This window comes from Saccopteryx bilineata, chromosome X (assembly GCF_036850765.1).
Source record: "Saccopteryx bilineata isolate mSacBil1 chromosome X, mSacBil1_pri_phased_curated, whole genome shotgun sequence".
In the NCBI taxonomy this organism is placed as follows: domain Eukaryota; kingdom Metazoa; phylum Chordata; class Mammalia; order Chiroptera; family Emballonuridae; genus Saccopteryx; species Saccopteryx bilineata.
In genome coordinates, this window is record NC_089502.1 from 7,087,494 (window position 1) to 7,100,125 (window position 12,632).

Here is a 12,632-nt window from a genome sequence, read left to right on the forward strand (position 1 = left end):
CAGAAGTTGTCAAGATCTCTTAGGATATTGTAATCAAATGTCCCGTTTTCAGGCCAATGGGAGTCATTGTCTAATTTGTACTGAGGCCATGCTGTGTTACAGAAGAAAGTGAGGTTTTTTGGCTTAAGGACAGAGAGGCCTAACTTAGTGAAGTTTTTTATGAGACATCCTAGAGGGGTCTGGTCAGAAGGCTTAGACCCTGAAGAGCCCATAGTGGAGACAGGTGAGCAAGAGGGGGCGTCCCCGCCTTTTGTCACTGTCCCAAGAGGAGAGAATCTCCGTGTGGGGGAGTTGTCCCTGATAGAGGTCATCACCACCTGTCAGGGAGCTCCGAGGATGAGAAGTCTGAGAGAGTGGAGAGGTTTGGCTAGGCACCTAGTCTTTCGTGCAGTCCACTGAGACTGAAAGTCAAACCCCTCAAAACGTGAGGCATGTCAGAGAAAACCGTCTGACCAGAAAGGGGTGTTTTTAGAGAGAAATTTAGAGGCCAACCGGGGAAGGAGGAGGAGAAGGGAGAAACTCCTTACCTTTCTGGTCCAGCAGGGGTTCAGGACAGGGTTAGACACTGCCGGCCAATTAACCTACAATTACACGTCAAAACAGAATCAGGGAGTAAGCCCGGGACGAGCTGCCGCTGCCCATTGCTTCCCTGGTTGTAAGTTTGGACGGCAAAGAGGGATCATCCAGGCAGTTAGTACCCTGTCCCGGGTTTCGGCACCAAAATGTAAGAATGAGACGGCACTCCATCACCAGATGTGCAGGCTTTATTAGAGGAGAAAGACCTGCCGGACACTCCTCCAGGAGAAGTGCACCGGGTTATAGACTAGGGGCGAGTTATATAGAGCCTGAGGGAATACTGAGGCAAAAGTCCTGGTATGTCCAGAATGCTCCTCCTTGGGGGGTTTCGAGCATGTGGGTGTTGAATCAAAAGTCCTGGTATGTCCGGAGCCTCTCCTTGGGGCGGCTTGTCAGCTTTTTGGAATTCCTCCAGCTTTTTGGAATTCCTCTGTCTCAGGGGTGATAGTCCAGTAGGGATGAGGTCTGACAGATAAGCAGAACATCAAGAGGGCAGTTTGGAATACACATATCTATCACTTTTCAAGTGAGTGCTTTTACCCACCGTTTTATGTTGTATATTCATTTCACAACTTCTCGCATGGTAGTTGTCTGGGTAATAGGTAATTTATAGGATGAGATAGGTAATTTTGGTGAAGGTTGTTAAATTATAAAGGTCTATGGGTTTCTTGATTTGTGCTTAAATGTCACAGTATTATAAAAAGTACTGAATTTTTAAAAATTGGTTTTTGAGAGAGAGAGAAAAATATCAATTTGTTATTCCACTTATTCATGCATTCACTGATTGATTATTTTATGTGCCCTGAACTGGGATGAAACCCACAGCCTTAGCGTGTCAGGACAGCTCTAGAACTAACTGAACTATCCGGCTAGGAACAAAAAATGCTTGATTTTGAAAGTATAGAAAATTGTATTTTCAGGGGAGGAAGTTTCCTACTCCAACCTCCTTTTTTCCCCTGTAAAATAAGGAAGAATGATATTGAGCTGTTCTCTAGCTTTTAATTAACAACATAAAGATTGTTAGTAAACTAAAACAAACCTTCAGGGTTATGTGGAATCTCTCATTTATGGTTACATGTAGTGCTACCCACACCTGTGGGTACTTACAGCAGTGGAGAGCTCGAACACCTTACATGTAGTGGCACCCACACCTGTGGGTACTTACAGCAGTGGAGAGCTCGAACACCTTACATGTAGTGGCACCCACACCTGTGGGTACTTACTGCAGTGGAGAGATCGAACACCTTACATGTAGTGGCACCCACACCTGTGGGTACTTACAGCAGTGGAGAGCTCGAACACGTTACATGTAGTGGCACCCACACCTGTGGGTACTTACTGCAGTGGAGAGCTTGAACACCTTACATGTAGTGGCACCCACACCTGTGGGTACTTACTGCAGTGGAGAGCTCGAACACCTTACATGTAGTGGCACCCACACCTGTGGGTACTTACAGCAGTGGAGAGCTCGAACACGTTACATGTAGTGGCACCCACACCTGTGGGTACTTACTGCAGTGGAGAGCTCGAACACCTTACATGTAGTGGCACCCACACCTGTGGGTACTTACAGCAGTGGAGAGCTCGAACACGTTACATGTAGTGGCACCCACACCTGTGGGTACTTACTGCAGTGGAGAGCTCGAACACATTTGTTACTATCATTTGCTTTCTGCATTTTTCTCTATTTCTTTAATTCCAAAAATATCCTATCCCATTGTTTTTTCTTTTCAGTCAGTTTTCATTTGATGAGTAAAATAAGTCAAAATGTTCTCACTTTCTCATAGTGCATCTTCTTTTGGTTCAAATTTCTGACTTTGTTTAGGCCTAGTTTTATGTTTGTCAGATTCTTTTCTGCCAGTCTCCCTCTCCCTTCAATGTATTGTAAGATATTTCTAATTACTTTCATTTTAGTTTACTATATTACTCCTGTCAAACTCAGCATTTGGTCTTAAATTTCTTTAGGTAATAGAAAGTGAGTTATTATACTTACCTATATTTTTTGTAACGTAAACAGTTGATGTTAAATAATGTGACAGTTTAAGCACATGCAAATACCTAAATAAATGCTTTCTCCACCAAAAAGGAGGAACTAAAAAACAATATTTAATTTAGTCAATTTTTTATTTATAAGTAGTCAATCTTTGGTAATTTGTTCTGTTTTTATTATTTGATAAGATCATATGAAATTTTCCACCCATATTTAAAGATAACATGACAGATTTACCATGTCTTAGGAAAACTACCACCAAATACCTTTAAAAAATGTTTACTGTATATTTTTCTTTGGCTTGTTTTTTTTCACAATATGGGATCATAACCTGCTTTTGTTTAAATTCAGTATATATTATATTTTATGCCTAAAAATTACATATTATTCTTAACGATGGTTTTAGTATAGTCCAAATAATACTTTCAAGATCCATCCATGTTGTCACAAATGTACAATTCTTAGAATAAGAGAGAAAATGCTTTTTTTTACATTGTACCCTGAAATAATCATGTATACAGCGTCTCACACAATCTCCTGCAGCAATGAGTTCTCTGGCCCTAATGAAGTTGTTTAGATTACTTTTTCTTTTCTTTTTTATTTTTTTATTTGTAGATAGAGAGAAAGAGTGAGAAAGAGGGAAAGACAGACAGAAATTTGACCTGTTTCTCTATGTGCCCTGACCGGGGATCAAACCAGCAACTTTGGTGCATCAGGATCATGCTCAAACCAGGCAAGCTATCTGACCAGGGATAGATTACTTTTTGTGTCTTTGTCTGTGACAGAGACAGAGAGGGACAAATAGGGAGAGACAGACAGGAAGGGAGAGAGATGAGAAGCATCAGTTCTTCCTTGTGGCACCTTAGTTGTTCACTGATTGCTTTCTCATATGTGCTTTGACCAGGGGGCTACAGCAGAGTGAGAGACCCCTTGCTCAAGGCAGGGACCTTGGGCTTCAAGCCAACAACCATGGGATCATGTCCGTGATCCCACACTCAAGCCAGTAACCCCATGCTCTGAACCGACGCTCAAGCCAGCAACCTTGGGGTTTCAAACCTGGGTCCTCTGTGTCCCAGTTCGATGCTCTGTCCATTGCACCACTGCCTGGTCAGGCTAATAAATTACTTTTAAAAAGTGTTGAAGATCTTATAATATTTTATGAAAATTATTCTGAACTATCCTGTGATTAAACTAGAAATGGTATTGCAACCATCTACTTTGGAGATGCATCTTCTCTTCATCTGTAATGGATTATTGCTTTCACAGTGACTCTACTGGTGCTGCTTGGGAAGTGGACCAATTTTACCATGCTTCTGTCTTGTGTCTAATTTATTTCACTGAACACTTCTGTGTTGTGTGTAATCCTTATCATTTCTTAGTAAGCACGGGCTCTCTCTTCTCTTCCTGTTCTTACAGTGCTTCATGGTGCATTTCTGTTTTGTCAGATTTCTAACTGGAATTTCATTCTGTCTCCTTATTCACCCATAGACATCCAAACTCCTGTACTGCGGTATACAACAGTGCCCTTGAGTAGTAATCATTTGAAGAATACCATCATGCTCTGCAAGTCAACAGTAACAATGCCTCCCCAGGAGAAAGTAGAAACACCCCTTGGGGTGAACCTGCAAGCACCCCCTGAGGCGAGCTTGGCAGGGGCCTCTGAGGTGAGCGTGGCACAGGCCTCTGAGGTGAGTGTGGAAACCACACCTAAGCTGAGTGTGGAAGCATTCTCCGAGAGCTCAGAAACATCAGTTAAGGGGAGCAAGGATGTATCCCTTGCGAGTATGGATCCATCCCTGGAGGTAAGCATGAAAATATCATTTGGGAAAAGCAAGGAAGTGTTTCAAAAGGCTACCATGGACACAATTCCTGAGGAAAATTCAGAAGCAATTCTTACAGAGAGCATGGAAAAGCCTTCTGAGACTAGCATGGAGCCATCCCCTGAATTATGCTGTGAGGTGACAGTGGAAACATCTCCTGAGATGAAAGTGACAGCCACTCCACAGGTTTGTCAAGTGACTTTTAAGGACTAATCTTCTATTAAAATCTGTTTATTTACTTGTATAGATGATGTGATAAGTCAGGTTTCCCAATATAAACAACTTATTATTTATAGAATTTAGCAATGAAATTAATAAAATAGGATAACTTATTCTAATAGTTTTAAAATCCTGATGTTAGTTGTACAAAACTCAATGCTAATTTTTAGTAGATGAGAGAAGGTGTTAGAGTTTATATGAACTATGTTTCTAAATGCTAAAGAAAAATCTTTTGAGAAATATTACAAACCCTTAATTAGGACTTAGAAATAGAATTAGGTTTTGAAGTAAGATATTTCTTTTTTTAACTAATTTTTTATTGATTTGAGAGAAAAGGACAGGAAGGGAGAGAGAGGAGAAACATCAATTTGTAATTGTTCCACATTACTTGTTTATTGATTACTTCTTATACATGCCTTGATAGCGAGGAGCGGGGCACTGAGCCAGTCAGTGACTCCATGCTCAAGCCACTGACCTTAGGACTGAGTCAGTGATTCTGGACTCAAGCCAACAAGGCCACACAGTGACCTTAGGGTTTCGAACCAAGGACCTCAGCATCCCAGGTCGACACCCTATCTATGCACTGTTCCACCGCAGTCAGGCAGAGATGTTTCTCTTAAATTAGTTATTTCTGTGGCCTGCTTGAATTTGTTAGTGGGAATTGTTAGGGTGGATGAATCTATCTCTAGCTTATTCTCATGCATATAAGGAAAATTAGGAGTTAAAGGAGTTATAATTGTATGCTTTTCAGAATATTTTTATCTTAAAAAAAGCCAGCTATAGTAAGGTATTGCTAGTAATTTCTTACCCGATTGTATTGCTCTGTTCAGAAATCAAGCTCTGTTAACAAGAAGCCCCCGTTGCCACAGATCCCATATACTAGGTGGCCAACTTCCGCAAACTTAAGCTGCTCACCCTCTCACTTCAGTGCTGGGTAAGTAGCTTGTGCGCAACTGATCCTCACACGTGTGTTACCAGCGTACATTTTACACCAGTGTTTCATCATTGAAATAGTGTAATGTACATGGTAATGTAAATATAAAGGTCTCATAATGTAGTTTATGAAATAGTGCACTAAGAATTAATTGGCACATGTTAATTATAAAACCATATCAGACATCCCTCATTAACTATTTATTTTTCTCAGTAGGCAAATCCAAAAGAATTGTTTGCCATCAATTTCACCATGTATGTCGAAACAGTCAGCACAATTGTCTGTTTCCTGTGAAACAATTCCTGCTCAGCAGACCCTATGTACACAGAACCTATTAGGTGCCATCAACAGCGAAGAAGTGGTTTCTAAAACTGCCGAAAGCTCTGAGGCTGTGTGCCAAAAGCATGTGTCCAATGAAGGTGAGTTTCTTCACTGAGTTTATATTTTGGCAACAGAAAATGCTAAGGTATGGGAATGGTCAACCTCATTTTCCAGTTCAGAGGACTTGAAGGAGCAGGCTTTCTTTGAGAGAAAGAGATTTTAACCGATCATTGGCCCTCTGCTGACTTTTCCTTGTCAGTGCTGCTTTACCCTTATTCCCTTCTTGTTTGGGAAATCCGTTTTTGGAACTGATGTTAAAAGTACTGGCTGGAGGCCTCAGCGGGGTTGGCTCAGTGGGTATAGTGTTGACCTGACATGCAGATGTCCTGGGTTTGATCCCAGGTCAGGGAACATGTGAGAAGGGAACACCTGCTCCTCTCCTCTTTCTCTCTCTCTGCTCTTGCAGCCAGTAGCTCAACTGATTTGAACATCAACCTGACGGGGGTTGCCGGGTGGGTCCAGTTAGGGCACACGTGGTGGGTCTGTCCCACTATCTCCCTCCTCTCAAAGAAAACAGTACTGGTTGGATGAGCACATTGGTGATCCTGCACTTCTGTCCAGCTCTGATGGTGGATGGTTCTCTCAGTAGCTGAACAGGTTTCCATTAGGAGCTGCAGGCCAGTTGTACACAGGCCGTAACGTGTCTGGGTGTATGCGGGTTCCTGAAAGTACCGTACTGGTCTCTTTCCTGTCACGTGTTCTTAATATCCAAGTATTCTGCTTAATTTCAGATACACCAGGAGATTTTGCTTTTTGAAGGAATTCTACAGTGAATTCTTTGTAATAGGAACAATTTTTTTGTTTTGTGACAGAGACAGAGAGAGGGATAGATAGGGACAAACAGGAAGGGAGAGAGATGAGAAGCATCAATTCTTCATTGCGACACCTTAGTTGTTCATTGATTGCTTTCTCACATGTGCCTTGCTGGGGGGGCTGTTACTACAGACCGAGTGACCCTTTGCTCAAGCCAGCGACCTTGAGTCCAAGCTAGTAAGCTCTGCTCAAATCAGATGAGCTCGTGCTCAAGCCAATGACCTCGAGGTTTCAAATCTGAGTCCTCTGAATCCCAGTCTGATGCTCTATCCACTGAGCCACCTCCTGGTCAGGTGGAACAATCTTTTTATTATAAATTCTTCATTCTAGATGTCTTATGACCCTCGTTTTCATATGTGATTTATTTTCTTTTTTAAAAATTTTATTTAGAAAATTAAATTTAACAGAGTGACACTGATCAATAAGAGTACATAGGTTTCAGGTAAACATTTCTATAACATTTGAACTGTTGATTATGTTGTATACCCATTACCCAATGTCAAATCATTCTGTCACCAGATATTCTTCTTTACCTCCTTCTCTCCATCCCTGTCCGTATGCCCCCATATCCCCTCCCCCTGGTACCTACTTCACTTTTATCTATGTTGATTAGACTCAGTTTTATATCCCACCTATGTGTGAAATCAGACAGTTCTTAGCTTTCTCTTATTTACTTATTTCATTTAGTACGTTCTCAAGGTCCATCATGTTGTCTGTCGTAAATGGCATTATATCATAATGTCTTATGGCTGAGTAGTATTCCACTGTACATATTGTACCATATCTTCTTTATCCAATCCTCTATCGAGGGACACTTAGGTTGTTTCCATGTCTTGGCCACTGTGAACAGTGCTGCAATGAACATGGGGGTGCACGTGACTTTATGTACCAATGTTTTTGAATTTATGGGGTAGCTACCCAGTAGAGGGATTGCTGGGTCATGTGGTACATGTGGTAGTTATACTCTTAAGTTCTTGAGGAACCACCATACTTTTTAAAATAATGGTTGTACTATATGTGGTTTATTTAAAATAAAGGAATTAGTAACATGGACTAAAATATTTTTATATGCCTTCATGTGGTCATCTTATGTTGCTGATAGTCTTGGTTTCTTTGGTTATGTACAGTTGGCCAGTTCATAGTCACCTAATATCATAATACATTCTTATTGATGGTTAGCTAAACAGTAACTATTTAGTAAAAATGATGAACAAATTTTAAAATGTATGCTGCATATATTTTTATTTAGTCAAGTATTTAAGATTTGTATACTTCATGTAGACTGAATATAAACTTGTTTTCCTCTATATTCAGTGTAATTATGTTTTTCCCATTGCAACAATTTAATAATGTATCTTAAAACAGCTAAACCAAAGTAGGAGGGAGGAGTACATTTTTCATTTTGGAACAAATTGTATTTAAAAAGAAACAAAATACTATTTCTGTTGTTGTAGAGGAATCGAGGCTTTAAAAAATTTGTTATGTAGTCACTTAAATAGTTTTTTTATATATTTTAGACCATGTACATACTGTTCGTTTTTAATATTGTTGGTTGTCTTGAACTGAAAGGCAGTAAATCCCTAAATTAACTGTTTCCCATGTTAATTTAAACCAGAGTCTGGGGACAAAAGCACACAAGGGATTATGAATGCTGAAGAGGCAACAAAAATTTCAGCAGCAAAACTACACCCTGCTTGTGAACAGAGAGAAGAAGAAAAAGTAGAAGAAGAAATGGAGCAAAGGTCAGCATAGTATCATCCTTTCAATGCTGTCACAGTCTTGACTGGGCCTAAGGTTTGAAAGTTGAAACTTACTCTCTAGTTAGATGTATTATAAATTCTCAGAGTGTTTGACTTTTTCTTCTGTGTGAACCCGAAATGAGTGTGGGAAACGTGTCAAGCAGAGAGGACACTGGTGTGTAGATGAAGGCTGTAGGCCTCTTTCCTCTTCACTGTCATGTTACCGGATGGTGTACACGGGAATGCATAGAGACCAAACTCCTGGAAGGGGTCCAAGTCTCTCAGCAGTGGCGCCTGAGTCATCAGTCACACAAGACCGTTTCTGTTATTCAATGGCATCAACCTTGTCTTTTTCAAAAGTCTTTTGTAACTTGACAATTTGTATACCTGGAAAGTATACTTTCCTGTGTTTCACTAAGGGTGCTTTCCAGTGACCTATAGGACACATAAAGCTCAGCAGTCATTGAGCTGGAAGGACTCCTGTGCACAGGAGATCTCATGATCCCTCTTGAGGCCAGTTCCACTTGGGGCCCCGAAATATAAACCTCTGTCCAGTGCCTGACTTGGTTTTTATGTAGTATTGTTTTGTTTGTTTGTATTTCACAACCAAACAATCAAACAAACAATCACATACTTTCAAAACACTTTAAATGGTTTGGGGTAAAAGGAGAAAGGATACTGTAGATAGCAAAAAGCTATAATTTGATGATTTATTCATTGCCTCATGTAAACAGCTGATTTAACATTTTAAAAGCACTGAATATTGGTCTTTATGGACTGGGCCTTTTTCCTCTGGGCACCACCAGACCCTCCAAATAAGCCCTGTCACATCCTCGTGTAATACTGTGTATGAGCACATTTAGATGGAAAGTCCCAGATGTCTAAATCAGTTAAAAAGTGGTCTCCTCTTGTCCCGTCCCCTCCCCTCCACAATCCTCCTCTCCCCCCTCTCTCTTCTCTGTTCTCTTTGTCATGTTTTAAGATGCAAAGTAGCCCACCACTAAATAGAAATCTTTTTCTACTCCCAAGGGCTAGATTCCCTCATTTAAAAGGTGAAAATGTGCTCATCTTGTGGAGTGACAACACAAAAAATGTAGTGAATCTGGTATAAATATAAATTGTACTTACTGCAAGCTGTGTATGGTAGAGACCTAGACAAATACCAAGAGTTATTTAAATATTTTTTGTCATTAGGAAAGAGGAAGATGAGACAAAGAAAGTAATTGAAGGCCAAGAAGAGTTCTCAAAATTTGACAATGAGCAACCACAGACAGAATTAAAAAAGGAAAGTTATCAGGATCAAGAAAGCCAGAAGATGCTATTACAGGTTTGTTGGCTCTGTACTTTATTAGGACATGAGAACTAGATTATAAAATTCATTTGAAACCCAAAGCAAATCTCCAAGAAAGAACATGAGCAGATGTTAACTTCTGTGGCTGAAATTCAATATTACAGTCAAGCTAATACTTCACACTACTGTAGGTTACTCTCAGCCACCCTTGGCAAAATCCTAGAATGTTCACCAAGGGGAACAAAAGCAGAAAGCAAGTTATATATTAGCAATTCTTTAGTTTGTCTACATAAACAGTATTACAGCTTGGTTTCCGGAAATCCTAATTGCTCACACAGATTAAATGTTCTATGTGAGTTTTCTCAATTCAGCAGTCTGTGGTGACACTCACAGCTGTAATCCACATCTCCCCAGTGGGTAAGATAAAAATTATGAATATCTGTAAAAGTTTAAATTCATCAAATTCACCAATAAGAATATCTCATCCATATAATTCAAATCACTGGGTAAAAATTCCCCAAACTGAGCTCAGTTTGAATAGCCCAATTTACATTCCACTTGTAGTGTATTATTCATCAAAATCAGTTATATGTTACATAAATGATTGTATGCATTAGCATTCCTGGAGAAGGCACCTTTAAGATTCTTCTTGGTGCTTTTGAGAAGTATTTCATGCCTCTTGCTATGTTACTGGATAGCCACACAATCTCTTACATATTGAAATTATAGTGGTCTGATAACCACTATTAATGATAAAAATCCAAAAGAATCCAGACACCCTGAGGTCCTGGATTGACTAACATGTGCCTTCTCAATCCTCAAGATAATAGCCTAGTTTTGTACGTTTTAAACTGATAATTCATCCAAGTTAGAGGTACTCTCAATCAAAAGGTTACATCCTTTATGATGGATAAGAGTTTCCTGTTTAACTCTTTTTTTATTATTACTAATTTTAACGTGCTGTGTTTACATGGATTCAAGTGTCCCACTGAATATAACTCCCTCACTGCCTCCGGGGCCCCCCTTATACCCCTCCCCTCAACACCTTCCCCCTTCCCTCTGGGATTTGCTGTCCTGTTATCTGTATCTCTGTGTTATGTATATATAGTTTCACTAATCCCTTCACCTTCTCTGATCCCATCCCCTTATCCCCCTTCCCTCTGACAGCTTTGACTCTGCTCTGCCTCTGCTCCATTCCTCAGTTCACTTTGTTCCTTAGATTCCACATATATGTGAGATCATATATTTTTCTTTCTCTGCCTGGCTTATTTCACTTAGCATAATAGTCTCCGGGTCCATCCATGTTGTTACAAAAGGTAAGATTACCTCCTTTTCATGGCTGCATAGTATTCCATTGTGTATACGTACCACTGCTTTTTAATCCACTGGTCCACTGACAGATACTTGGGCTGTTTCCAGATCCCGGCTACTGTAAACAATACTGCAATAAACATGGGTGTGCATATCTTCTTTTGAATCAGTGATTTGGTATTTTTAGGATATATTCCCAAAAGTAGGATAGCTGGGTCTAAAGGCAGTTCCATTTTTAATTTTTTTGAGGAAATACCATACACTTCTCCACAGTGGCTGCACCAGTCTGCATTCCACCAGCAGTGCAGGAGGGTTCCCTTTTCTCCACATCCTCGCCAGCACTTATGTGTTGATTTCGTAATGAGTGCTATTCTGACAGCTACGAGGTGCTATCTCATTGTGGTTTTAATTTGCATTTCTCTAATGATTAGTGATGTTGAACATTTTTTCATATGCCTACTGGCCATCTGTATGTCCTCTTTGGAGAAGTATCTATTCATTTCTTTTGCGTTTTTTATGACAGACAGAGTCAGACAGAGGGATAGATAAGGATAGACAGCCAGGAAGGGAGAGAGATGAGAAGCATCAATTCTTTGTTGCGACACCTTAGTTGTTCATTGATTGTTTTCTCATATATGCCTTGACGGGGGGTGGGGGACTACAGCAGAACGAATCCCCTTGCTCAAGCCAGCGTCCTTGGGCTCAAGCTGGTGAGCCTTGCTCAAACCAGATGAGCCTGCGCTCAAGCTGGTGACCTTGGGGTCTCGAACCTGGGTCTTCAGCGTCCCAGTCCGATGCTCTATCCACTGCGCCACCGCCTGGTCAGGAACCTTTGCCCATTTTTGATTGGATTATTTATCTCCTTGGTGTTGAGTTTTACAAGTTCTTTATAAATTTTGGTTATTAACCCCTTATCAGACATACTGTAAAATATGTTCTCCCATTCTGTAGTTTGTCTTTTTATTCTGTTCTTATTGTCTTTAGCTGTGCAAAAGCTTTTTAGTTTGATATAGTCCCATTTGTTCATCCTGTCCTTTACTTCCCTTGCGCGTGGAGATAAATCAGCAAATATATTGCTACGGCAGATGTTGGAGATCTTACTGCCTTTGTTTTCTTCCAAGATGTTTATGGATTCATGACTTACATTTAACTCTTTTATCCATTTTGAGGTTATTTTTTTATTTATTGATTTTTTAGAGAGAGAGGAGTGAGAGAGAGAGACAGAGAGAGGGGGAGGAGGAGCAGGAAGCTTTGACTCCCATATGTGTCTTGACCAGGCAAGCCCAAGGTTTTGAACCGGCGACCTCAGTGTTCCAGGTCGACGCTTTATCCCACTGCGCCACCACAGGTCAGGCCTTGAGGTTATTTTTTTGTATGGTGTAAGTTAGTGGTCTAGTTTCATTTTTTTGCAGGTAGCTGTCCAATTCTCCCAATTTGTTAAAGAGACTGTCCATTGTATGTTCTTATCTCCTTTATCAAATATCAATTGTCCATATAAGTGTGGGTTTATTTCTGGGTTCTCTGTTCTGTTCCATTGATCTATATGCCTGTTCTTATG

At 40.3% G+C, this 12,632-nt stretch overlaps 1 protein-coding gene across 4 annotated transcripts in view; it reads left to right on the top strand.

The window, feature by feature from the left end:
• Positions 1-12,632, top strand: part of MAP7D3 (MAP7 domain containing 3) — a 56,829-nt gene that overhangs the window by 24,967 nt on the left and 19,230 nt on the right. For 3 of the 4 annotated variants that reach the window (XM_066249069.1, XM_066249072.1, XM_066249071.1), the window contains 5 exons: positions 4,055-4,572; positions 5,436-5,539; positions 5,753-5,958; positions 8,349-8,475; positions 9,667-9,799. In XM_066249069.1, the coding sequence (XP_066105166.1) occupies positions 4,055-4,572; positions 5,436-5,539; positions 5,753-5,958; positions 8,349-8,475; positions 9,667-9,799 (1,088 nt within the window). The remainder of the gene's footprint in view (positions 1-4,054; positions 4,573-5,435; positions 5,540-5,752; positions 5,959-8,348; positions 8,476-9,666; positions 9,800-12,632) is intronic. The other variant, XM_066249070.1, reaches the window with a different exon arrangement.